This window comes from Penicillium taxi (genome assembly GCF_028828555.1).
Source record: "Penicillium taxi strain IBT 34144 chromosome Unknown utg000004l_segment0_segment0, whole genome shotgun sequence".
NCBI classification, from domain to species: Eukaryota; Fungi; Ascomycota; class Eurotiomycetes; order Eurotiales; family Aspergillaceae; genus Penicillium; species Penicillium taxi.
This window is the reverse complement of record NW_026643206.1, coordinates 3,368,360-3,392,074: the sequence shown is the minus strand read 5'-3', so window position 1 is coordinate 3,392,074 and position 23,715 is coordinate 3,368,360. Positions and strand designations below refer to the sequence as shown.

General features: G+C 44.2%; 6 protein-coding genes across 6 annotated transcripts; 4 read left to right on the top strand and 2 right to left on the bottom strand.

Moving 5' to 3' along the window:
- Positions 1-8,155: 8,155 nt before the first annotated feature.
- Positions 8,156-8,962, top strand: N7495_006185 (uncharacterized protein; the record flags this gene model as incomplete). Its single annotated transcript, XM_057208836.1, has 1 exon — positions 8,156-8,962. The coding sequence occupies one exon, from the start codon at positions 8,156-8,158 to the stop codon at positions 8,960-8,962; it is 807 nt and encodes a 268-aa protein (XP_057062610.1).
- Positions 8,963-12,165: 3,203 nt separating this feature from the next.
- N7495_006184 (uncharacterized protein) lies at positions 12,166-12,446 on the top strand (the record flags this gene model as incomplete). The annotated part of the gene is made up of 2 exons (XM_057208835.1): positions 12,166-12,283; positions 12,367-12,446. The coding sequence occupies 2 exons, from the start codon at positions 12,166-12,168 to the stop codon at positions 12,444-12,446; spliced, it is 198 nt and encodes a 65-aa protein (XP_057062609.1).
- Positions 12,447-12,679: 233 nt separating this feature from the next.
- On the bottom strand, positions 12,680-15,022 carry N7495_006183 (uncharacterized protein; the record flags this gene model as incomplete). Its single annotated transcript, XM_057208834.1, has 5 exons — positions 12,680-13,315; positions 13,376-14,542; positions 14,604-14,657; positions 14,714-14,776; positions 14,834-15,022. 5 exons carry the CDS (start codon positions 15,020-15,022, stop codon positions 12,680-12,682), a joined length of 2,109 nt encoding a protein of 702 aa, XP_057062608.1.
- Positions 15,023-18,627: 3,605 nt separating this feature from the next.
- N7495_006182 (uncharacterized protein) lies at positions 18,628-19,133 on the bottom strand (the record flags this gene model as incomplete). Its single annotated transcript, XM_057208833.1, has 2 exons — positions 18,628-18,861; positions 18,921-19,133. The coding sequence occupies 2 exons, from the start codon at positions 19,131-19,133 to the stop codon at positions 18,628-18,630; spliced, it is 447 nt and encodes a 148-aa protein (XP_057062607.1).
- A 235-nt stretch (positions 19,134-19,368) lies between these two features.
- N7495_006181 (uncharacterized protein) lies at positions 19,369-19,953 on the top strand (the record flags this gene model as incomplete). Its single annotated transcript, XM_057208832.1, has 1 exon — positions 19,369-19,953. The coding sequence occupies one exon, from the start codon at positions 19,369-19,371 to the stop codon at positions 19,951-19,953; it is 585 nt and encodes a 194-aa protein (XP_057062606.1).
- An 805-nt stretch (positions 19,954-20,758) lies between these two features.
- Positions 20,759-22,773, top strand: mirC (siderochrome-iron transporter MirC; the record flags this gene model as incomplete). The annotated part of the gene is made up of 4 exons (XM_057208831.1): positions 20,759-20,982; positions 21,048-21,178; positions 21,235-21,972; positions 22,022-22,773. The coding sequence occupies 4 exons, from the start codon at positions 20,759-20,761 to the stop codon at positions 22,771-22,773; spliced, it is 1,845 nt and encodes a 614-aa protein (XP_057062605.1).
- Positions 22,774-23,715: the final 942 nt, after the last annotated feature.

Here is a 23,715-nt window from a genome sequence, read left to right as displayed (position 1 = left end):
ACCCCAGGGCCTGCAATTCATATTTCCAATAACATTTCGATTGATGTCATACCCGTGGACTCTACCTACTACCTATGTATCTACCTTTACCAAAGCCCAACTTCCACCTTGCAAGGTTTCAACCTCGGAAGGTTGGAAGATTGCCACCAACCCATCTAGACAAGCCACCAATGACCTTCCCACAATTTAACCCTGGAACTCTACATGTCTCTTATGATATGAAAATCCACGAATGAGAATAAAACTAGCATCCATAGATCTTGGAACCTCTATTCCAAATGACCTGAACCAAACACCTGCAGCCGGTTTTTTTGGTGGCTCAAAGAAGTGATGTTTGTAACGTGACAGATGCGCTGGCGCCATGAAGATTCTCCCCTGCCCACCCTCTTCAAGTTTACAAGGTTATATAAACTTTGAGGCGCACGATTCTCTGTACCTACTGATGTAGGTACTGAAGTAGTTTATGCTCATTCATTGCGTTACGTAGGTATCACGAAAAGAAAAAAAAAATTAAACGAAGAAAGAAGAGAAAAGAGAAAAGCCCCGATTGGTCTGCGCTTAGGTATTTCAAATTTCAAATCCTTGACGCCCCAGGTGCCTAGGTAGGTACTTGAGATAATTATTTCATTTGTTTGACTTAGTCTCTGTTATAGACCCCTATAAATTACTGACTCGTCATACTTCACGAGGTCAGTGAGCTGTTTTGGGATCTGTGGGCCTGGTTTATTAATTTACTGACTTTTTCCACGCTAGTATGCGCTTGCACGCTTTTTATCTTTTATATATTGTTTTTGTCAAAGTTTGACAAACATCAATGGCTAAGCAGTTGAGATTGTATGATTGCCATGTGCCCAGGTGGAGGGGCTAGGATGCGGGGTTAACTGATCAGCATAAAGGGCACCTAGGTAGCAAATCGGGTATTTTTGGTGACGCTGAAAAATTAGATGAAACCAAAATAGAAACCCTTATGTTCGTACATTGGTGTACGGAACCTTGCAAATATGATCTCACTTTCATCGATGTATAGCACTATTTACAGGGCGGATGGTAATACCTGTTTAAGCGCTTATTACAGTCATCTGTACAGATGGATATGCATAAGAACTGCACAGAGTATCAATTTGGGAAAGAGCTAACCTTACATCTATATACATGAATCTACATGAATCCACGTAGGAATAACATATCACCTATTATAAAACCTGTACCAATCAGTCAGCGTGCATGTGCGCTGAAACAGTTTCTCTCGCCATGCAGTATGCTACCTGTACATGCAGTGGTCGAGGAACTTGAAGGAGGCTGGGGATAGAATTGGGAACGGATGTTGACAATTTTTTACATTGAGAGGTTACATTCTCGCTGATCTATAGAGTCAGGGTCAGAGTCATGAGTTGAGGTTGTAATTTAATGTTACAGAAAGGTATTATAGTGATAAATCATTTAAATCTGAGACTGCATTTTTTTTTTTATAGATGGGAACTCTTAAGCTAGATGTTTACACATCATCAGGCCATATATTCCTGCCAGGAAGACCTCACCTTCAGTCTGACTGAAGAAACGGAAACGGCACGGGCACGCTCGGGCTTGGGACGTGCGTAAATCATTGCATGTCAGATTCAGTTATAAATTGTCAGATACCCGGGTAGGAGCTTTGTACATGAAGCTAGGAGTTGATAAATATCTCAAAGCTCATAGTAGTATAGTACGGTACACTTGCACTCAAACTCGGAAGTCGAAAGGACGTTTGAGGCTCTTTTGTTTTGAATCAATACTGTATCCAGGGAATAGTACTGTATTTCAATTATATAATACTTTGTAAAATACCGGTATTAAATGACTCGAGATTCATAATCCACTTTCATGTGCTTCCATGTGGCCAACCAATTACTAAATCAACTCGCCAACCCGAACAACTCCGGTGATCTGAATATTAGCAATATTACAACCTTGGAAATGGTGTGGAGAGAAAAAAGAGAATTGGAGCTGAACGTCATATGGTCTTAAAGCCGAGCCATATGCTTTCCATACTTTTTGGTGGAGCCGACGCGGCCCCATTTCGAGTGATATAGACCATTTGCCCGTGAAGAATCGACAAATTTTACTTTAATGGGTTAGTCTCGGGAGGTCCATGTGGCACCTGTCATAGAAATCCATGGATCTGATGCAGATACGGTAATTGTCCACACCTTGATAAAACCTCTTCTCTCATCTTTACGAAGGTCGGAGTTAAGTCACATACAGTGACGTTATATTGCAAATATCTTAGCTGGGCGCTATCGAACCCGGGGCGGTGGCCTCGGTGTGATCAATTGATGACTGGACATTAGCCTGTAGCTTTGATTGGGTGCTTCATTTAAAAAAGCAAGTATAAGTAATACGGCTTTATGCTCTTGTTATTTGAAGATTCATTGGATCTTACTGTGTATTATCTTATGCGCATCACATCATAAATTTGTAAGCCCTCTTTCCAATAGGTTAACTCGTTAACGATCGGACAAGTACCCACTCCGGTCAAAGCGGAGGTCGGAAGTCGGAATAGTTGTGTCCGGCTTCACTTCGGGTATTGTTTTTATCGGGGCTAAGCCCCTGAAAATACTAGAACTTAAGAAGAATCAAAAGTATAAGTCGTTTATAGTTTTTAAGAATCATGGTTCGAACCGTGAGTAAATAAATAATTAAGCGAATAGTGAGTAATAGTTGTGTAATTACCTAATTACCCACTCGATCCTGCACGGGCAGATTACTATAAAGTAAGTAGATTTGCTCGGCTCCACTACGGAGTAGGCCGCCGGCTCTGAAGGAATCTGTCTGGGGAGGCGAAAGGAAAGGAAGGAAGGATGAGATATACATTGGGGGCGGATTCCATTCCTTCCCTTTCTCCAGATTATTCTATTTCTGCCTACGAACCCCTGGATCCTTAAGTCGGACTTGACCGTTTGCCCGATGCAGGCAATGTTGATAAAAAGATGGTAGGAGATGGATTAATGGACAACGTTGTTGTCTGGTAGTGATTGAAATACAGAGTACTCTATGGAGAAGTCATAGTTTTTCTACATACGTTGTTCTCCCCTTAGCCTTTTTCTAGAAAATTGGAAAATGCTCTGAGTTTACTAGCCGAAAGGGTTACGACGTAATATCATAAAGCTGCTAGTTCTGACTCTTTGTGGGGCCATTCGTATGTGGCGTGGTACAAATCCTAGCTTCTCCAGTCGATCATGGTTCATCTGACTCGCCAAAAAAAAAAAAAAAAAAAGCAGATCCGACGTGACTGACTCATTATGGATTATTATGGATTAGAAAGAGAAAGTGGAATAGAAGGGTATTATTTCCAAGTTTTAAGTAGCTGTGGTAACGACCCAGTGTTCCCCGTAGCTCTCTTTTTATGAAGAGATCCATAACTATGCAGAAAGTAAGATCACCCGTTAAAGATCCAAGCTTTTCATCAGGCAATCCTTCATCCGAAAACCACGTGCCCTGAGCTCCCCGTTAGGTATGGTGTGGCGCCGAAGGCTTATGCCTCTTTTCCTACTCCTAACCGAGTAGAGTATAAATTGGTGCCTCAAAAAGGGTCGCTTCCTTCGTACATATGATATGTGGAGGATACGGAGATGTTTGTAATATCTTTATAATCCGAATATACAAATAGTTGCGGAGGATGAAGAATGACTAACTAGATATCGTAACTAGTTAGTAAATCGTAGTCTATCTTTACTAATTGGAGTTCTACACTGTGAGAGAACTCGGGGGGGGGGGGGAAAGAGGTCGACTAATGACTCTAGGTGGAAAACATAGGAAAGCTCTGACACTACTTTTTGCATGAAGTGAATACATAAATTTCAAGTATGGTATTCGTATTGAAAGTGAAATTTTACCGTTCCCAATTCTGATAGCTTTGGTGCGCCTTGTTTTAAATTTCCATGATTCAGTAGACCTTATTCGCCCGCTCGCTTATCTTCCTAATGGGTCGATCGAAAGCCCCGAAATCGTGCCGGAATCCGCCAGTTTTCTTTCTTTTCTTACTGGTTCGGCTTCGATAGACTGCGGCAGTCGACATGCGGGTTCTAGACTCGACTCAATCTGAGGTGGTAAGCCTCAAATAACATTTGTACTACGGGCACTGAGTTGATCTATGATCTGTGTAATATCTTAAAAATGGTTACTCTTATTTATCACTCCTTACGGATGTATTGATATAGTATCTACCCCCCACCGAAATTACATACTTTCTTCTACCTCCTTTCTCATGTCTAGTCTGTTCTCCTATCCTACTTTTATCTTTCTTCTCAGTGTGTAATAGATTAATATATCGGTAATAAGGAATTCAAAGTTCTAAATACCGAACAGTCAAAATTTCCTAAATCGAAAACCTGCAGGATTTAGGGAACAGGGGGACGCTAACTTCGGTGGGGAGTGTGGAGTCGTACGAACGAGCTTTGAGTTCTGCATCAATGAGGCTGAAAGGGCCCTCGGATCCGACTTGATTCTTCGGCCGACTCCAGATAGAGTAAAGAGCGGAGTAGTACTGCTCCACACAGCAATACTTCAACCCTGCGTCATAAACGCCTCTAGTACTTTGTGTCTACAGAGTCAGACTATCTTTTTACAAAGTACGCGCAGGCTTGCGCAACAGGTTGATAAGCTTTATAATCATGGTTCTTGATGGATCCACTAAGGTTTATGTCGATTCTCGCGGCTCGCTACGCGGAGAACATTTATCTCTTAGCATATACGAGAAAGGATCTAGTGAAAGTTAAGCAATTGCAGCGAGTAATGTCTTAGAAATACTAACTATAATTACGAAGTACTCCCGTTCTCCATAGCCACGCCATACCCTGAACCATGGTTATGAATCTGCCACGCTTCGGCGCTAATATCCATTCTTTTACGATGCACGATTTATCACGGAGAGGTCCGAGCTACTTGTGGGGGTTTTTACACAGATGTTTCTTTTTGGGATTTATGACGCTACTAGTTTTAATTAATTAACCCACTATCTACAATGTAACTTCTCCGCGACGGGGATCTGGATCTTGCGACTGGCGTAGCCACTGCGCAAAATGTAGCGGCTCTGCGGTTGTTCACACCAGAAAGACTTCTTAAGTATATATAGTACAGAGAATACTCCAGAACTATTTGTCATTACCGATTCTATGAATAGACCTTTTTCCTGTTTAGTTTTCTGTTCCTGAGGTTCTGTACTCTATCCAAATATCAACGAACTTAACCTTGATATGGCGTGCTTTCTTTGTGCTTTCTTTGTCCTCAGTAATTAGCGATTTGGCGGCTATCGCGAGCGGGTCTCTGGTGGGCCACACTAGGCTCCGTAACAGGGCGCACACGGACTTGTGAAGAGGATCAAAGAATGTCTGCTGTCTAATCTAACTAAGGTGGGTTGTATTCTACGAGTCGTGCGGAGCTCCCACGGAGCATTCGGAGATTGAGAGATCTACGGACTAGTACGAGCCCCGAGCCCTGCAAGGGGGACTACTTTAGAGGAGATGATTATGTCCATGAGTCGGAACTCAGAGTCACAGACGAGGCAAACTGCTCCAGACGAAACAAATTGACAAGTTGTCTTTGGCTTGCATCAGCGGCTCAAATGTAGCTTCAGTGTGTACAGAGTACGGATACCACAATCTTATTTTTGCTCAGCCCAGCGGGTAACAGTTGCTGAATACAGAATATGGTTGGACGTTGGATCGGAATGCCACCATGCACGACATGACTCGCAACTGTTACTGAATGTGACGATGGGGTAAATTGAAAAAAAAGGTCCCACGCGCTTCCAGGATTTAGATCCATGGAAATCACTGTTACTGGTATCAGTCGGTACTTGATATATTCTGTAACTAGCGCCGGCAAGGGAGTTCCGGTTGAATCCTTTGTGCCCTAAAAAGAGAAATGGATTCGGGCTCAATTGAATCACGTGATGTCAACATGCTGCAGCTACGCGACATTAGTCGCCTTTCTCTGGTATGATTAGGACTAGTCACTACTAGTGGAGTCAAAACAAAGAAATAACAGAAGCGGGGGTGAAATAGCTTTAGCCTGGGGCCATGTTGATCTTGATCTGCACGGAACCGGGAGCTCTAGCCCGGTCAATCGAGACCCAGTCGAGGGGAAAAGGGAAAATGAGAAGAAAGTACGCAGGTAAGGAAAAGAGGCAAAAGGGGTTTAATAAAGACAAAATCCCAAAATCGAGTATGGAAATGCCAGGCACTATCGAAATTGGGGGCTTTAAGGCTTGAGAACTTGGAGTTAAAAATTGTTGTATAAGCGCGGTTATCGTTTGATATTGAGTATAGTATCGAAAGTAAGTACCATGAAACTATATGAGACAATGGGCTGATTAATGATGGAAATGTATCGTAGGTATTTTATTTTATTTTATTATTTTGCTTTTACCTGAAGAAAATCCTCAGCCGTTGCAGATAATCCGCTGATCCACGGCTATGCTATTTACTAGTAACTAACTACGGAGTACGGAGTACAGAGTACTACATAGTAGCTACTACTCTAGAAAATCGATGTCCGAGAAGAGAAAGTGGATTCACTCTCGGATCATACAAGAAAAGAAAGAAAAAAAAAAGGTCTCATAAGGTCTGGATCATTGATGAAAGAGCGGGATATTCGACTAACAGAGGACATCCACATTCCCCTCTTCTTTTCTTGTCTTTATACATATGTACTAAGTATTTTTATCTGTGTAAACACGGCTGTCGAGGTTACCCCGATATCATGTCATATATAACCATGGTTCACTCTCTGACCGAGATAAAGTTGATAGACTTTTATCCTGATTAGTTCTCCTTTAGCATTTGATCCTAATTTGAAATCTCCGAAAAAAGAAAGAAAGCCGATTATCTTTTTCGAAGGTATAGACAAACGGCTGTAAAATGCAGATGCGTTGGCAGACGCAAATCCCCACCTGCATTGGAGACTACATTGAGCTTGCATTAGTCCCAATAAGCTGATTCGTTTGGCGGGCCCGATGCCACGGCGGCGTCGCAACAGCTGACTTTTTGTCTTCCAATAGACGCCGCGCGTAGCTGTTGGTTTGTTTTGGAGAAGAGGGAGAAAAAAAAAAAAAGAAAGAAAAACCGTCTTTTTCCGATTTCTAAGATTTGATTATTTCGTTAAGGGGGCCCCGGGGAGAAGCAGAGGTTGCGAGTCAGCTCGTTTCACGGAAGACATCCGGGGTTCTTAATTATACTATTACCGAAGTAGATAGAGAAGAAGATGTTTAATCTCGACTCAAATTGGCTAATGGTTAAGTTCTAGTCTATTCTATGTTCGCGCTTTTTTTTTAGATTTTTAGATTTTTATTAATTTTATTAATTTTATACTACGCACATCCTTGTATTTTTTTTTAACTCCAACTGCCACAGCAATAGACCAAGAATACCCAAGCGCGTCCCCACATTTATTTCTTACCAAAATCGTGTACTGTGTGAAATATGAAGCTGTCTGATTCAGAGGATTTACAAATTGATTTAATTATATTTGGGATGTTTCGCCTTGGCGAGTGCCCAGGTGGATACTCATCGCTTGTATTCGGACGAAAGAAATGGAGGAGTGTGAAGTCCGATAATTAATAGAAATGATAATGAAGCTTCTCGCTTCTAGCAAGTTAATCCAAATAGAGCACTGTGAACCATGGATTTGAGTTCCTTCCCCCCCCCCCCCCCCCCCCCCTATTCATGGAGACATTATATGTGGCAAAATGAAATCTATCGGTCACGGCCTCTCCGATTTACCGATCAATTCTAACGACCACTTTCCCTATATTAGTTTACTCTGGGGGTGGAGAATCATCCACCCCTGCTAAATGCGTATCCTCGTATTAGTTCTGTATTGATACATACGATGTAAAACCAAAGGAGCCCGAACCAGGCTATCGGTATTCCAATACCCAACAACCTGTTAGCCCTGCGTGTTTCTTCTCATTTAAGCCCGTATTCTCCAGATGATTTTCTAATATTTAATTTTGATCTATAAAAAATTTACCCTCCATACCACACTTACTACCTCTACTCCATTCCTACTATACATCTACTTTAGGGCTGGGGAAGAATCTTTAATTTGATCTATACTAGATCAATCGTCAATCGATCGATATAAAACACAACAGCTCGAACGAGAGAAGCCTTCAAATATGTCTACCAGGATGGAATACACCCAGCCAGCTGTACGGCAGAGTCGTATGAAAATCGATTCACTCCTGAATCCACCAACAGAAGAGTCAGAATACCTATCAACAGGCTCTCCCTACTCACAACACGCGACCATGTCCAACTCTTCATCACACCCAATCCCAAATTCCCCAGGATACCCTCCAAGTCCAAATCAATACTGGCCAGGGTATGGTAGATATCATGGCTACCACGATACAAGCCCCGGCGCTTCAACTGCCACGACCCATAGCAGCAGCAGCAGCAGCAGCAGCAGCAACAATCAGCAACCTCATCACATGTTCCTCTCTTATCGGCCATCCGGTCCTGGGGATGCTCGCTCAGGCTCATCACACTCCTCACCAGACCCATACCACCCCCGAGAGCGTTACGACTCAGTCTCTAGCAGTGAAAGCAACGGCACCGACCGCCGCCGTCCACCCCGTCCCAAATACGAAGAAGAAGAGATGTACTTCATTTGGTACCACCGCGTCGACCTTTGCCAGGAGTGGAAGGAGGTGCGCGAATCTTTCAATCGACAGTTTCCTTCCAGACAGCGCCGTGGCTTCCAGGGTATTCAGTGCAAGTTCTACCGCTTTATCAAGGAAAAGAAGTGTCCTACTTTAAGAGAACAGAGACGCATGCGGGATGGCGAGTTCTTGCGCGAGGGTGCTTCTTTACCGCAGGACTCGGGGGCCCCTAAATTTGGAGTCATTGAGTCAGGCAATGTGTGGTATCCCTGGATGAGGGAGGATCGAGAAACAGTCTTGAGACCGCATCTGTCGCATTGATTTTCTTAGTATTTCGTTTCTTTTTTTTTTTTTTTTACTGGGTTATACTTATGATGGGAGGTTTATCTTGCCTTTTTTGCGCTCTCTACATGATACCTCATTGGAGTTTTTGTTTTCATCCCTCTGTTGGATTTATGGATTTTGGGTTGGGAGGACTACCTGGAACAATCTTTTGGACTCATGGCAGGCTTTCGTATACCTGGCCTGTTTTACACTATTCATACCTATCATTAAACAATATTATACCCCTGGGGTATAAACCGATTCTAGTATAACTACTACAGATGAACACAAATCAAAGATCACAAATCGAAGATCGCAAATCAAAAGACCAACTACAACAAACTACACCGCTAGTAACTGTCGCGACATCCTTACGCAAATCAGGCCATAAAGGTCTGAGCCCCTCGCCACTTTGGGATTTTAACTTCTTTTATGCAGAATAGAACGTCACGGAAATTTCCTGAACAAACAGCCAAGTCTGTTTCCCGAGGTCTCGTGTTTGAAAAAGTTTCTTTATAGAGCTAGAAGCGAAACGGCAAATGCGTTATAGCGAATACAGTCCCTTATACGAAAATACCAAGTCTCACTCGGCTAATAGACTATACGAGAACAGAGTTATGCAGGAGTCAAAGCATGGACTCGTCAAATTTCTTGAAATGACTTTTTTTTCAGCATTTCAATCTTCTAGAAGATGACAGCACAAACTAGACTAGCGTGTTTGAAAAAAGTCGGCAGTTGCCATTCCTTCACGGAAGGACGAAGGTTCGCAGTCCTCATTTTCCTGTTCGAGTTAAGTCGCCCACACGGAGCTTACGCATATGGGGCCCGCGCGGATGATGAGCTCTACTGAGTATAATTTGGAATATTCATGTAATCCCCGCTTTGCTTCGCTTGTGCCATACACTATACAATATATGCTGATCTTGAGTTGTTATATTCGATCCATTATGAAACTTGAGGGCTGCATAAGATTAGTCGGATTTAGCGATCTTCAGACTTCTTTGATTTTATTTTATTTTTATTTTATTTTTTTTCCATGGTGGATTCAGGGCTGAAGATCATGCACGTGGAATTGTCAGGATTTTATCTAACTAGTGACTGGTTAGGACCTTCATAACACATTATGTACACAGTACTGGAGTATAGACGAATCTATTCCCTTCCCTAGGTATGGTACGGACGTAAGACTGCTGTATATTCATCTTGGAATACCCGCCTACATCTAGGTGGTATATGCATAGACCCTATCTACACAACAGTCACAACAGGGCACTGGGGTACGGAGTACTCCGTAGAGTACCCGTAGATCCGTAGATCCATAAATCATCCTTCAAGGATCATAGTCATACTGCCAGCTCATCGGGCACAGTCAGCACTTGAGGAAGATCGCTCAGATTTGGAAATTTAGCATAGTACTCGGATTCGTCAATATTTCTAAGCTCTTTGATTGAATGAAACACTGGGTTGGGATCAAAAGTAAATCAAAATACCAATATCACTGTTTGGTTGTTTAGTATCAAGTCGTGATGCCACTATTGGCCAAGTCCCACGTGTTCGTGTTCTATTTTGGTATCAATTGTTTACTGCACGGACACCGCGGTTTACGTCGTAAACAACTCCGACATTCTGCCCAGGTGGAGCTAGTAGCTCATGTGGAGCTGATGTTCTAAATTTGGGGGCCATGTATTGCACATTTTCCTTTTTGGTGTGAATGTTGAGAACGCGACGCGACTTGACCTTCTGAGGGATTCGTTGGATTCAAGCTTCTTTTTCCATTTGGTTTTTGACCGTTTAGTTATTTTCACGGTACGACAGGATCATCCTGTAGAGTTTAGTGATTTTGGCTGCACAAAAGATATGTTGCTCCAGGGCTAGTTAGTGGCTAGGATAATCAAGGGCTTATCTTCAATGCCTCTGTGCTAACCAAAGATCTTTCCAAAGCTCTAGGACAGTCGCGCCATATTTATCATATCATGTTTATCAGAAATTGAGCTTTGGCTGATCCACTGCTGTACCTCAATACAATATCTTTGGTTTCTCAGAGTGGTTTAATTACGTGTACGCCGCCGCCATTTGCGACGAAGTTTATATCTTCCGTCGAGGGATAAAGATATCAAAAAGGATTGATAATTGTCGGAATATCTGGCGCGTCTTACTGTTGCATATGCATCTACTTTGTAAATGTATCGTTGCGAGTTGTAAGAGGTGTGTTATTCAATCTTGTCCTCGCTGTAACTAAATAGATAAAACTCACTAGATTCACTTCATGTCGGACCAACAGCATCGTAACCATTCTCATTAGTCCCGTGCCCCACTTTGGTCTAGTGGTATCGACAATAATACTCAGGGAGCTTATAGAGTTGGGGAGTAGCAAGGTATAATGCCGTTCTGGACCAGAGGGCGTTGGCACTGAACATTGCCCATACTGGTTGTGGCAGTCTAGACATCAAGCGTTACTTGTAGGGCTGGAGTAACTGAGCCGAACATTATCTTACCTGGAAGCTAGGAAACGACTAGCCCACCATGCGCGTCCAGGCGACTCTAACTTCAACACCTTCCAAGGTTGTTTTAGGAGCTGGGTATCTCGACAGCTGGACCTGTTGCGGAACTAAGCTTAGACGACTTTATGGAGTCGTTCAGTCAAAGTGAGTTCTACGGAGGACGGGCTAGATGAGGTGATGGAGGGGGTGATCTAAAAAGCGGCACAACCACTACGGCGTCCTCCATCACGACCACAGTCCTGCACTGGTCCTATTTTTAGGCTTGGGTCTCGTAGTGAATAGATGTAGTAAAAAAGGTTATTCTCGAGAGCGTGCGCGATACTTGCAAACAGCATCTTACGGAGTGTCATCTGCCGGCAGTTTATTCCACCTCAGTCCCTGCAATTAAAGCGCATTTCTACCGCATCCGGCTGGCTTGCTTCGGGCCAAATAAACAAGGCCATGGTGATTTAGTCAAAGCATTAACATAGATACAGTGGCTCACAGCATACTTCCGCAGCTTCTGGCTGATGTTACAGCCCTGTAACAACCTCGCAACGACACTCATTTGAACGGGAACTGGTAAGCTAGTCATATTAGACAATCCGGCTATAAATAATACCTTGGGCGGCCGACCATGTGCATCGCATTACCCTCAAGTTCCTCCACGGATTACTACAGGCAGAAAGATATTGCGCGTAAGGTAACAGTACTGCCACCATGGCTCAGTATGTGAATATCGGTATTCACCACACGAGGAAGAACTTGTCGACTGGCGAAAGCAGTAATTCGCCTTCCCTCACCATCACCAGCATTGAATATTTTGAGGGAAATCCCTGTAAGGACTTAGCCTAGACCCCGTAGGGCGACTCTCTCAGCACAATGCTCTGGTAAATTTCAACTCGTAATGAATTAATAGAGTAATGAGACTCGAAGAGGAGCGGTTGCAAGTTTATGCGTACGTGAATATAACAAATGGTCTCGATCAAGGTCTGCGTTGATGACAAGACGACGCCGGGGGCGGTATCACAGACTGGGACCATGCTGATAGCATGACTGGCATGACCCATGCCCCCGGCTAATCGAGAACTACCTATCTATCTAAGAAAACAACACATAAAAGTAAAAGAAAAGCATACAAAAGAGCATAAATGGAAAGAAATAGCGAGAATCATAACAGAAAAAGAACACATAGCGCCCCAACGCCGAATGACAGGCCCCGCAAACCACCATCCTAGCAGTACCCCTGTCTGCTTTCCAGCTCCTCGATACGCCGATGTAGCTCTACCACCTTCATGCAGAGGTCGGCTGCAACTTCCCAAGGAAGGTCACTATGACGTGTGATCAGCTCTGCAGAGTCAGGAATCGTGCGAGTTTCCATGCTGGAGATGGTGGTAGTGACTGAGTGGATATGGGAGATGACATCAAGTAGTTTTTTCACTACTAGGGGCAAGACTGTCAACGAATTGACAGCCCGCTTGGCGTTACGCACAAGCACTCCCACTCCACCCACCAATGGGGTATCCAATTCTGTGGCTGTCACCACAATCGGAAATGCCTTGGCTAGTAGGAGGAAAGCTACTACTAGCAGGACAGCAGTGCCAAGGAGACGGTGGAGGTTGACATTCATCAGTGTCGCCACTGATAAGGGCAGAGCGTTCCAGTAGACTGCCGGCTTGGCCATCGCTGGCTTAAATTCACACTTTTCGTCTCCTGCTAAAAAACGGTAAAGCTCCTTGGCCACTTGGACGGGGGTTTCACCGTCCACCTTAGGTTTTTGAGCAACCGGTAGATCCGCCACCGGTGCGTTCGCTATATCAGGATGGTTTTGCGTGGTCATATCATCCTCCACAAGCCCTTCCACGGGTTGCTGCAGGCAGAAAACTACTGCGTGTAAAGTACCAGCGCTGAGGAGACATCACAGGCTTACATCCATCGGTGACGCTAGACTTGTCACCAATAGGGGCATGACACTCATATAGAGTGTCAGCTTGGCAAAAAGCTCAAGCATACCCACGTTACCTCCTGCCAACAGACGATCAATCTCTGTGGCAACTTGGTACCTTCCCGTGTTCACTTCCTCAAGTGACTCCACGCCAACAAGCAGACAGAAAGCAACTGCTAACCAAAGTTTGATGATCGAGAGATCGAACAGGCTGATATCCATGATTGGCGCCAGAAGCGTCACCAACAAGGGCAGAACAGTCGCGATGATCATCATGAGTGTCGACTTGGCCATTGGGCAGCCGAGTCTACTGTTCTTAACCGTCTCGATTACATCGAGCGCGTTAACCCACTCCTCGGGTTCCTCGACGCGGTACTTGGCCACAGGAGCGTCAAGTGGCAGCTGAAGTTCTGCCGGTGCATCTTCAACTGCAGTGATGACCTTTGTCTTCACCCAAACCTTACCCTCCACCTCATCCAACTCCTTGCTGCTGTCGTCACTCTGACTTGGCATGTGGATGTCGTTATTCACCATGCGAGAAAGATGTTGAAAGCTGACAGAGGCAGCAAGTTGATTTCCCTTGCCCTCACCAGGCCCAGCCATCTTGGGGATGAACGGGTGACTATCGCCATGCAATGATTTAGTTAAAGCCTGGGAGGGCAACTCGCTCACCTTGGCGCACTCACTAACAAACTTGGGTTGCCCCAGTGAGAGCAGCATGTGTTGGGGCTTGGGCTTGGGGAAATCATCCACAAGCTTCTGGAAGGCTACAGAGCCGCGCTTGGGTGCGTAGCGGCTCTGCATGAAGGGATCCTTCAGGATCTCATCCACCTTCTGCTCGTAGGTGAGCCCAATCTTCTGCTCCATGGTGAGGGAATGACGCTGCTTGACGGCAGTAACAGCCGGTGCCACGAAGTTCTCTACCAGCTGGTCAAAAGCTGCGGACCCTTGTCGAGGCGCGTTCACACCCTTCATCACGTCGGATGCAAGGATGTACTCGACCTTTTCAAAAAATGAGAGTTCATGGCCCACAGTAATGGGAAATTGACCAGCCGCAGACGCTGTATTCAGGCTAGCTAGGGTGAGGTTGTTGGCTGCACCGGCTAGCTTCATGTTCTGACCCATGTCGGTAGGGTCAGCGACAGTGGACGCCTAAAGAGTAGGAGTCTAGTTAGTTACAGAGCACGAGTAAAGGGTTTGGAAATTATTATACCTTTTGAGCAGCCGGACGTGTTTGGCTCTTGATATTGCCACTGGTTGTGGTAGGCTAGACATGAGAAGTTGGCTAGCGAGCTTGAGTAGCATTTTTGGATTATGACTTACCATCTTCTTGCCGTAGCGAGAAGTCCGCACAGCCTTGCGGGTCCGGACACCATATGCATTGGGCTGAGACATCAAGTGTTAGTTATAGGACCGAAGTAACAGAATTGAATATCATCTTACCTGGAAGCTGGGGTGGTGACCATCCCACGATGTGCGTCCAGCAGGTGGCGGGCTGGACGAGGAGGTAGAGGGAGGGGAGGGATTTGGAATTGAAAAGTGCCCAGCGGAGGAAGAACCAGGGGAGGACGAGCTGAGAGAGGAGGTTTGGAAAGGGGAGTTGTTGAATTTAGAAGCCTTTTGGTAAGACATCTTGAGATTTGTTGATACCGATGAAATGACTTGTCCTGTGAAGGGGATAGAATCGATGAAAGTGGGTGAAGAAAATATTGAGGTGAATGAAGAAAGAAGAGATAGTTGGTGTGAGAAGCACCTTTTAAAGGCATTAAACAGGCTCGCTCATTCTTATCGCACAAAATAATACATCACTGGGTAGACTTCCACTTTGTATTCAACCTCGAATACAACTTCCACTTCTTATCTAATTCCCAAAGCACATATATCGACCGAAAATAGTCCTCCTCAAACTCTCAATACTTATTAATTATGCTTCTATTTATTTCAAATCGAATCATATGAACAACCATTCCAATGGCTGAAATCCCTAGTTGACACTTTCCATAATGGCATTTTGCTTAACATGAATCAATTGTTTCCCACCGTTATTTTCACCCCAATGTTACAGCCGGTATTTTCCCATCAGCTTTTCCAGCATGGTGTCTCCCTTCCTCAATCTTTGCAATTAAATATTTTATCCAACCTTTCTTGCATTCCATCTTGAGTTGTCAATATCTATAAAAATGAGGCTCTTGCCAAGCTTTCCCCACAATTCGCAGGTAATCGGTTAATTACGTCATCGCCCAGGAAGTAACGTGATTCACTATCTCCCGGGAAACACCAGCACCCGGGAAACCCCACCAAATTGTCAAAAAACGCATCAAATTTAATTCCACTTTTAGATACAAAAACATAATAATATAGACTAAACTAGAAGTTTCTGACACCGAGTATAGGTATGCCCTTTAGTCCCGCAACCTGAACAGGTTAATTGACGTCGAACAGGAGCTAAAACTGGTAATTCTGGCTTAACAGGGTCATTTTGAGCAGCTTCCATACCAGATATATATCCATCAATAACCACATTCTCAACACCACCAGGATTCGGTATATCCTCTAGACTCCGTAAACTGCCCTCATGAACCAGCTGTTTTTTACTGGCAGCTCGTTTTTTCATCTGTTTTTTGTTTGCCTGCTCTAAATGACTGCAGCGATCATTTAAAAAAACAATGTGGTTGTGGACCATCCGAGTAGTAATATCATAAGCTCTGGTAAGCTCTCTCTTCACAGGCGATGGTATTGAGCTTGAAGATACTAGAGCAGAATCGATGCGAGATTTAGACTACTCTAGTCTTTTGATGTTCCAAATTGTATCATCGTCGTCGTCGGTGCCAGGAGATAGAGGGCGCTCAGGATTCAGTTCAATGTCAGGCAGACTTTCAAGCTGAATATTCAGCTTATCAAGTATATTTTATGGGTTTGAAGACACTAAACCAGCAGCTCTAAAGCTACTAATTATAGTGCTAGCTTTAAAAGCAACATCCCGGGCATCTCTAGAGAGAGGGAGGAAATCATCTTTTTCAATAGAATTGATGCCGAGCCGCATTAGCTCCGCAACACCCTTTCCATATTCCCTCTTTAAAGGCCCAAAACAGGCCACATCAAGAGGTTGTAAAAGATGAGATACATGTGGAGGCATAAATAAAGTAATAATATCATTTACTTTAAATATCTCATTAAAAGTAGGTTGTAAATGAGAGTTATGGCCATCGAGTATCAAAAGACAAAATTGACCCTTTCTACTCCTTATATTAGGAATGAAATGCCTTTTAAGCCAATATAGACCGATCGGAAAGCTAGTCTAGCCATTAGAGCTCTTATTTAAGCTCCAATTAGCTTTCTCCGGCAGCTCATCAAACCATCGATGCATAAAAACTTTGCCTTCAAAAATCAGGTAAGGTGGAAGAGCATCTCCATTTGCTCTAATAGTCTCGATCACAGTCACCCACTCGTGGTTTCCTTGCTGTAAAGCTGCTCTCCGACCATGGTATTCAGCAGAGTTAATAAAATCTTCAGAGCCATTTACTCCTATCGCAAAACCTGATTCATCAAAATTGAAAATATCATCAGAGTGGATACCATATTTCGCGATACTATTCTCAACAAGCTTAAACCATGGTAAAATTATACCAGGATCCTCAAAGAGAGCTCCCTTGTAGTTATATCGACGTGCTCAAAGGGTTTTAAGGTCGGGATGTCTCTCAATAAACCTGGTTACCCAGTTTTTACCGATAGAAATAGAGGTGTTGGTGGTGGTTGAAATTCGTGATTGGAGTAGTAAATTGGCCATATTTCGACACATAGCATAGGTAAGAGCTGCTCCTCTAGAATACATAGAGGATAGCTAACTTTTCATTGATTACTCTTCAATCTCAGTGAAATTATGCTTCTATTGGCGACGTGTGACCAGGTGTTGACGACCATAGATGCGACCATATAAAGTGGATTTAGGCACATTGAAAGCTTTAGAAGCAGATAAAATAGAGGGAAATTGACCATATTGAATGAATTTAATAGCTAATGAGGTACGTCCCTACTGCTCTACCAGTTTTTGCCTTTTTTTCAGGACGAATTGTAGGCATGGTAGTGATTTAAAAATGGTGGATTGCTTTTTTGTAAATATTTTGGTTGAGTTTCCCGGGTGCTGGTGTTTCCCGCGAGATGGTGATCCACGTTAACTAAGACGCCTTACATTACATAAAGTACAATTTACAACCTGTATTACGCAACATATATGATTACAGGTCGTAGCAGATGAATTAATTTTCCAAATTCTTCCAACTTTCAATATAACCACCTACAGTTAGTAAATATATAATCTGTTTGTAAGAAAGGTACCTAGGTATGGATTAGTGACCAAACTATAGACAAAACCACAGAAATCAACTCCCACGACATTTTTTGAGCCTTCCATGCTTCATGATCTCTACCAATACCTTCTTCCACTTCCGCCATTTCTTCTCTTCATTAGCTTTCTCACTGAGTATATACTCTTTTAGCTTCGTTTTTTTGACTTGATCGGAGGTACTGGTGCCTGTAATTCGTGCATAGCGACGAGAAGTCTTATCTCGGGCGTTATGTGCTGCTCGAGTAGCTTGTGTTTGATCAAATCCCCGCGGTAATTCTTTAGCTAGGTGATAGATACGCGATTCATGACAGAACCATTGAATAGTTCTTCTTTGGCTCCTTCATGATAAGCCATTGATCTCGTCCGACACTAATTGGAGGCCAGTTTCGTCAGAATTATAGACATCTTTGGGCAAATCTTTTGATCGGGCGAATCAGCTCCGTGCAAGCTATAAGAAGACTCTACGCTCTTGGTGGCCAATCTTGCATTGGCTTCTTGATATATCTATTGTTAATGCTTATTGTATTGCAAAGATTGCTCGCCAAAACAGGGTTAAGCTAATTAGTCAGTCTGACTTTCGAATATACATGACGGTCTCATTTCCATGCTGGTTTAATTTCCAGGTTGGTGTCATTTTCATGTTGGTGTCATTTCCAGGTTGGTGTCACTTCCAGGTTGGTGTCATTTCCAGGTTGGTGTCATTTCCAGGTTGGTGTCATTTCCAGGTTGGTGTCACTTCCATGTTGTACGGTAACACCTTGGCGAGAAGAATGTAAATAGACATTTTACTACTAGTAATAATCTAGATAGGCCGTGTAATTTATATTTTGCCAAGGCGCTACTGAGTGCAACCTGTTGCCAGACAAGGGATAGTATTGAAACAACGTCTTAGTCAAAGATTTATTGAGAGCAAGACTTCTTTCAATATCAATTGCTCGTCAACATCGACGTTAGTATTTGGGGAGATGTTCAAGGAACCGTTATAGCCAGTGTTTGCCGATTTATGGTGGTTTTGTGTGTCTGAATGGGCCTCTTCAAGTATCGAATTGGCTGTGATTTCAATTTGTCGACTGATTAATACTTCCACCTTATCAACATAGTTGATTTTTTCAAAAAGAGCTAATTTCTGTGTAGAATTAAGCCTATAGCTTCTAGGTCGTCGTTCAAATAACAATTTTCCTCCACCATGCTAGCGCCGAAGAAGTCAGTCGCAAGGGTCCACGAATTCTCGCGCAATTTCCGCGATATTAGGTTTCGATTGAGTATAGAGAATTCAAGGGCTTTAATGATCCGGTCTTCGATTTCCCCACTATTTTTTAGCTTTTTTGGTGGAGTTTTCAGTAAAAGAAGAAAGGTTGTAGAATTTTGGAGAATTGGAGAATTGGAGAATTGGACCATTTGGGTATCGGGCCCTTGATACACGAGAGCCGGTAATGAAGTGTAATTTAAACGTATGTAAGGACCGGTTAGTACCTTTGGCAGTTGGAACTTTTAAATAGTCTGCATCTGCCGAATGTGAGTCTTTAAACGTTATACTTCGAGTACATCACTTTGTTAAGTCTCCACTCATTATCATTTACGTACGGAATACCCCACCCCGACTCTTTACCGACTTTTACTCCTACCATTGTCCATGACGCATTTCAAGATCGCCAACTCTGACCAGTCGGTCCCTGGTGCCACACCTCTTGAGTTCGTGTTGAAGACTGGTCCCAACACAGACATCTGGGCCAAGCCCCCGTCCACAATTCGCTTTAATGCGCCCATACTGTACCAGACAGTGCCGTTGGATTCGTTCAAACGCGTCCGTGTGGACTTTAATGCCTCTTGGAAACATCAGTATGACCAGGGCGGTCTCGTTATCGTACTCCATTACGAGGACGGGTCCAAGAAGTGGGTGAAGGCGGGTATCGAACTCACCCACGGCAAGCCGCATATCAGTGTCGTTTCCAAGGACCGCTGGGCCGACTGGAGTTTACTTCCTGTTCCCTCCAATGGTGTAGCAGCTACTCTGGAGATGGCACAGGAAGTGGATGGCAGCCTGTGGATATACCTTGTGGATGGACTGGAGAAGGCGCCTATTCGGGAAGTGACTTGGTTGTTCCAGGAAGAGAATGTGAAGGAGTGCTGGGTTGGAGTATACGCAGCTCGTCCATCTGAAGAAGGCGGAGATCTGGAGGTCAATTTTAGAGATTGGAATCTCGAAAAAGCATATTGAGCGTAAACCTAAAGTTTCCCAACCACGTGCCTTGGGTAGTGCAATTGTCCTACTTAAAAGTCACACGTAGTAAACTCCTGACTATATAAATAATATAATATCTATATTTGGACTCTTAGAAGGTCATGGAACATTGCATGTTTTTTTGGAAATTGGAATATAATCATTGGACGCCGGTGCAACGCTGAAATGTTCAATCTGATGTCTTATACTTGTGGTCATTTTTCTGCCCAACAGATTTATGGATCATTGCTGCCGCGTCACCCGCTTATTTACTTTAATGCCTCCATCTCCGATCGACTCAATTTAGTCTAACATCCCGCTTACTCCACTGGGTCCCGTCCACCCTCTCATGCAGACCTCTCCATCAGGAAGATCTCGTCAGCGCCTCTTTCTCTTACTTGAAGAGACGGCTTAGATCTACTCCGGATTGTATCTCTATCCCGCTTTCCCCCACCTTCAGCATTTAGGTCGATTATTGCGGCCCTCACATTTCTCACATAGCCCTGTCCATACATGTGGCAGATCCCTTGTATTTGCTTTTTTCAATCTGCAGTATTGATTAGCAAAGTTGGCAGTGGATCTGAGTTGCCCCTCTTTACTCCGTAGGTGTGCCGAGGCCAGAGCTGAGGACATTCTGAGTCAGGGTTCATCCCCCTTTACGTGATACGCCCACTGTTTTCTTTCCTGCATGAACATTTGTTTCATTTCATGACTTTTTCGCCGTCTGTCTTGTTGTGCTATGTACAAACCCTTTTAGAGGTCTCTAACAGCATCAACTAATTCATCCGACGGACCCACGGCGATGCCGCTTTTTAAAGGCCGCACTGGTCTATCTTACGGTACTATGGATGCTGAACAAGCTGGGTATCCTATAGATCAGGAACGCGATCAGCTGTTACGAGATGACGATAGTGAAGGGGAACTGAGCGATGACTCAACTGCTGAGGATACTCAGGAAGGAGTTCGAAAAATCGAAGCGATCAATATGACTTGGACAAAGCGGTCTTTGATTGTGGCATATGTCAGGTTCGTGTGGCTTGCAGAACTTCCCCTATCTATATACAAGCTGGCCGAACTAACTTGACGCAAAGTATATTCCTAATGGCATTCTGCACGTCGCTAGAAGGACAAACTGTTATGTCGTTGTCGGCGTATGCTACAAGTGCATTCAGCCAGCATTCATTGATTTCCACTGTTCTCGTGGTCCAGAATGTAGTCAACGGTAAGATTGTGTTGCGTTACACCAAGCCACCGGTCGATCCACTAAATGTTATGCAGCTGTCATTAAACCTCCTATGGCCAAGGTGGCCGATGTTTTCGGTCGGTTTGAGGCCTTTTGTCTCAGTATTCTTTTATATATCCTGGGGTATATACAGATGGCTGCTTCCACTAATGTTCAAACATACGCCTCTGCGCAGATCTTCTACTCGGCCGGCTCGACAGGCTTGCAAATTCTGCAACAGGTCTTCATCGCCGATAGTAGTGATTTGCTAAATCGCGCTTTTCTGGCCCTCTTGCCAGAGTTGCCATTTCTGGTGACTGTGTGGCTTGGACCGACCATTGCCGAAGCTGTTCTCCGGACGAGCTCATGGCGATGGGGCTATGGCATGTGGACCATCATTCTACCTGCCGCATTTCTGCCCCTGGCACTGTCATTGCTTGTCAACCAGCGCAAGGCTCAGAGGCTTCGTTTAATCAAGCCATCAAAGCCCAGACGCAAGAGAAGTCTTTTCCGCATCATCCGACGGACCTGGTATGACCTGGATGTGGGAGGACTTACGCTTTTGTCTGCTGCAGTGACTCTGATATTGGTGCCGCTCACTCTGGCAGCCCACTCCAAGAATGGATGGAAAACCCCGAGTATCATTGTGATGATATTCTCGGGTTTCCTCTTCTTGATCGTGACACCTCTATACGAATCTTCCAAGAGACTTGCACCCAAGCCTTTGCTTTCCCTGCACCTTCTCAAACAGCGAACTGCTCTCGCGGGCTGTGCGCTGGCATTTTGGTACTTCAGTATGTTGATGTGATCATCTCAAGAAATCATTGCTAATCAACTTCCTAGTGGCATTTTATTTCTCTGTTCAGCCATATTTCTACTCCTATCTCCAGGTCGTTCAGAACTATGATGTCGCCACTGCTGGGCGCATCACTCAGACGTTCTCATTTACCTCGACCATTGCCGCATTCATTGCATCAATTCTGATCAAATACACCGGCCGATATCGAATCTTTGTGACTGTCGGCTGCGTCGTCTACATTGTTGGCCTGGCGCTGATGCTCGTGTACAATCAACAAACCTCCTCATACGCGCAGGTGCTTGGCATACAGATAATGATCGGCTGTGGAGGTGGCTTGGTCAATGTGCCCGTCCAGCTGGGTGTTCAAGCGTCAGCTCGTCCTCAAGAAGTTGCCGCAGCCACCGCAATGTTTTTGACCTCAATGGAAATGGGCGGCGCCATTGGTGCTGCCATCTCAGGGGCTATTTGGTCGCAACTTATTCCGAAGAAGCTTCTGCTATATCTGCCCGACGAGACCAAGTCTCAGGCAGGTGAAATCTTCGGCAAGCTTACCACTGCCCTGGAGTACCCTATGGGATCTCCCACGCGCATTGCCATCAATCGCGCGTACCACGAGACTATGACTCGGATTCTCACTTTGGCTGTCCTTGTCACGCTGCCATTGATTCCTCTGAGTCTCATGATGAAGAATTACAAACTTGATAAGATGACCTCTGGCAGTTATGACGACAGCACAGATACACCACTGGTTTCATCAGAGCTTCACTCTGAAATCCAACACGACAAACGAACTTGAACTATTTATCCTTCACGTTTACATGATAACCTCACGAACACTACGTCCACACGAAACTGCGTCCACACGAAACTATGTCCACACGAAACTATTTCCACACGAAACTATGTCCACACGAAACTATGTCTACACGAAACTACGTCCACACGAAACTACGACCACACGAAACTATGACTATGTCTGACCTGATTTTCCTGTTCAGGTCTTTTCTCCGACACCATCCTCAGCGACATCTATCTTCATGCAAACTACGACTATATATGACCGTCTTTCTCCGATATCATCACCCCCTACAACATTTTTTCCATGCAAACATTTGAACCACGATTATTTGACTCGATGTTTCGTTTTGATCTTTTCCCCTTGCGACCCTGTTTCATGCATTGCAATTAGACTCCAACCTGTATTTTTGATATATTCGAAATAGACCAATCCCTGATTTTGATACATCGGGTCAACCCGTGAATATTGTGCATTTGGCGTTGAAGATCAGCGTAGACGCGTCTACCCGGAAATTGCCAGTTTAGACAAAGGCAATCCTTTTTTAGGTGACATCCTCAATATTACATAATGCGCCTAGTCTGGAACTAGCTCAGCCATTTTCTCCACGGCCTTTGCGCACAGCTACCTAATATCCACAGTGATAAAATGCAAGTCCAATCTCAAACACCTGGGCACCCTTGATATTTCCTGTACAGTGATCCTGAGTATTTTCGCATTATTGCCAGCTTACTCATGGTTTCAAGCTCTAGACTCTAGTTTGTAATAGATTGCGACAGATTGCCTTGCATGTACCTGCATATCGCGTCATGCAGGCTTTTCTCCTTTCACATATATTCTACTTCCAAGGATCCAAGGTTACTTCCAAGGTCAAGGTTGATCGAGTTCAAAAGTTTCTGTTATAAGACTTACATAATACTATATAAGGCAGTCAGCTGATAA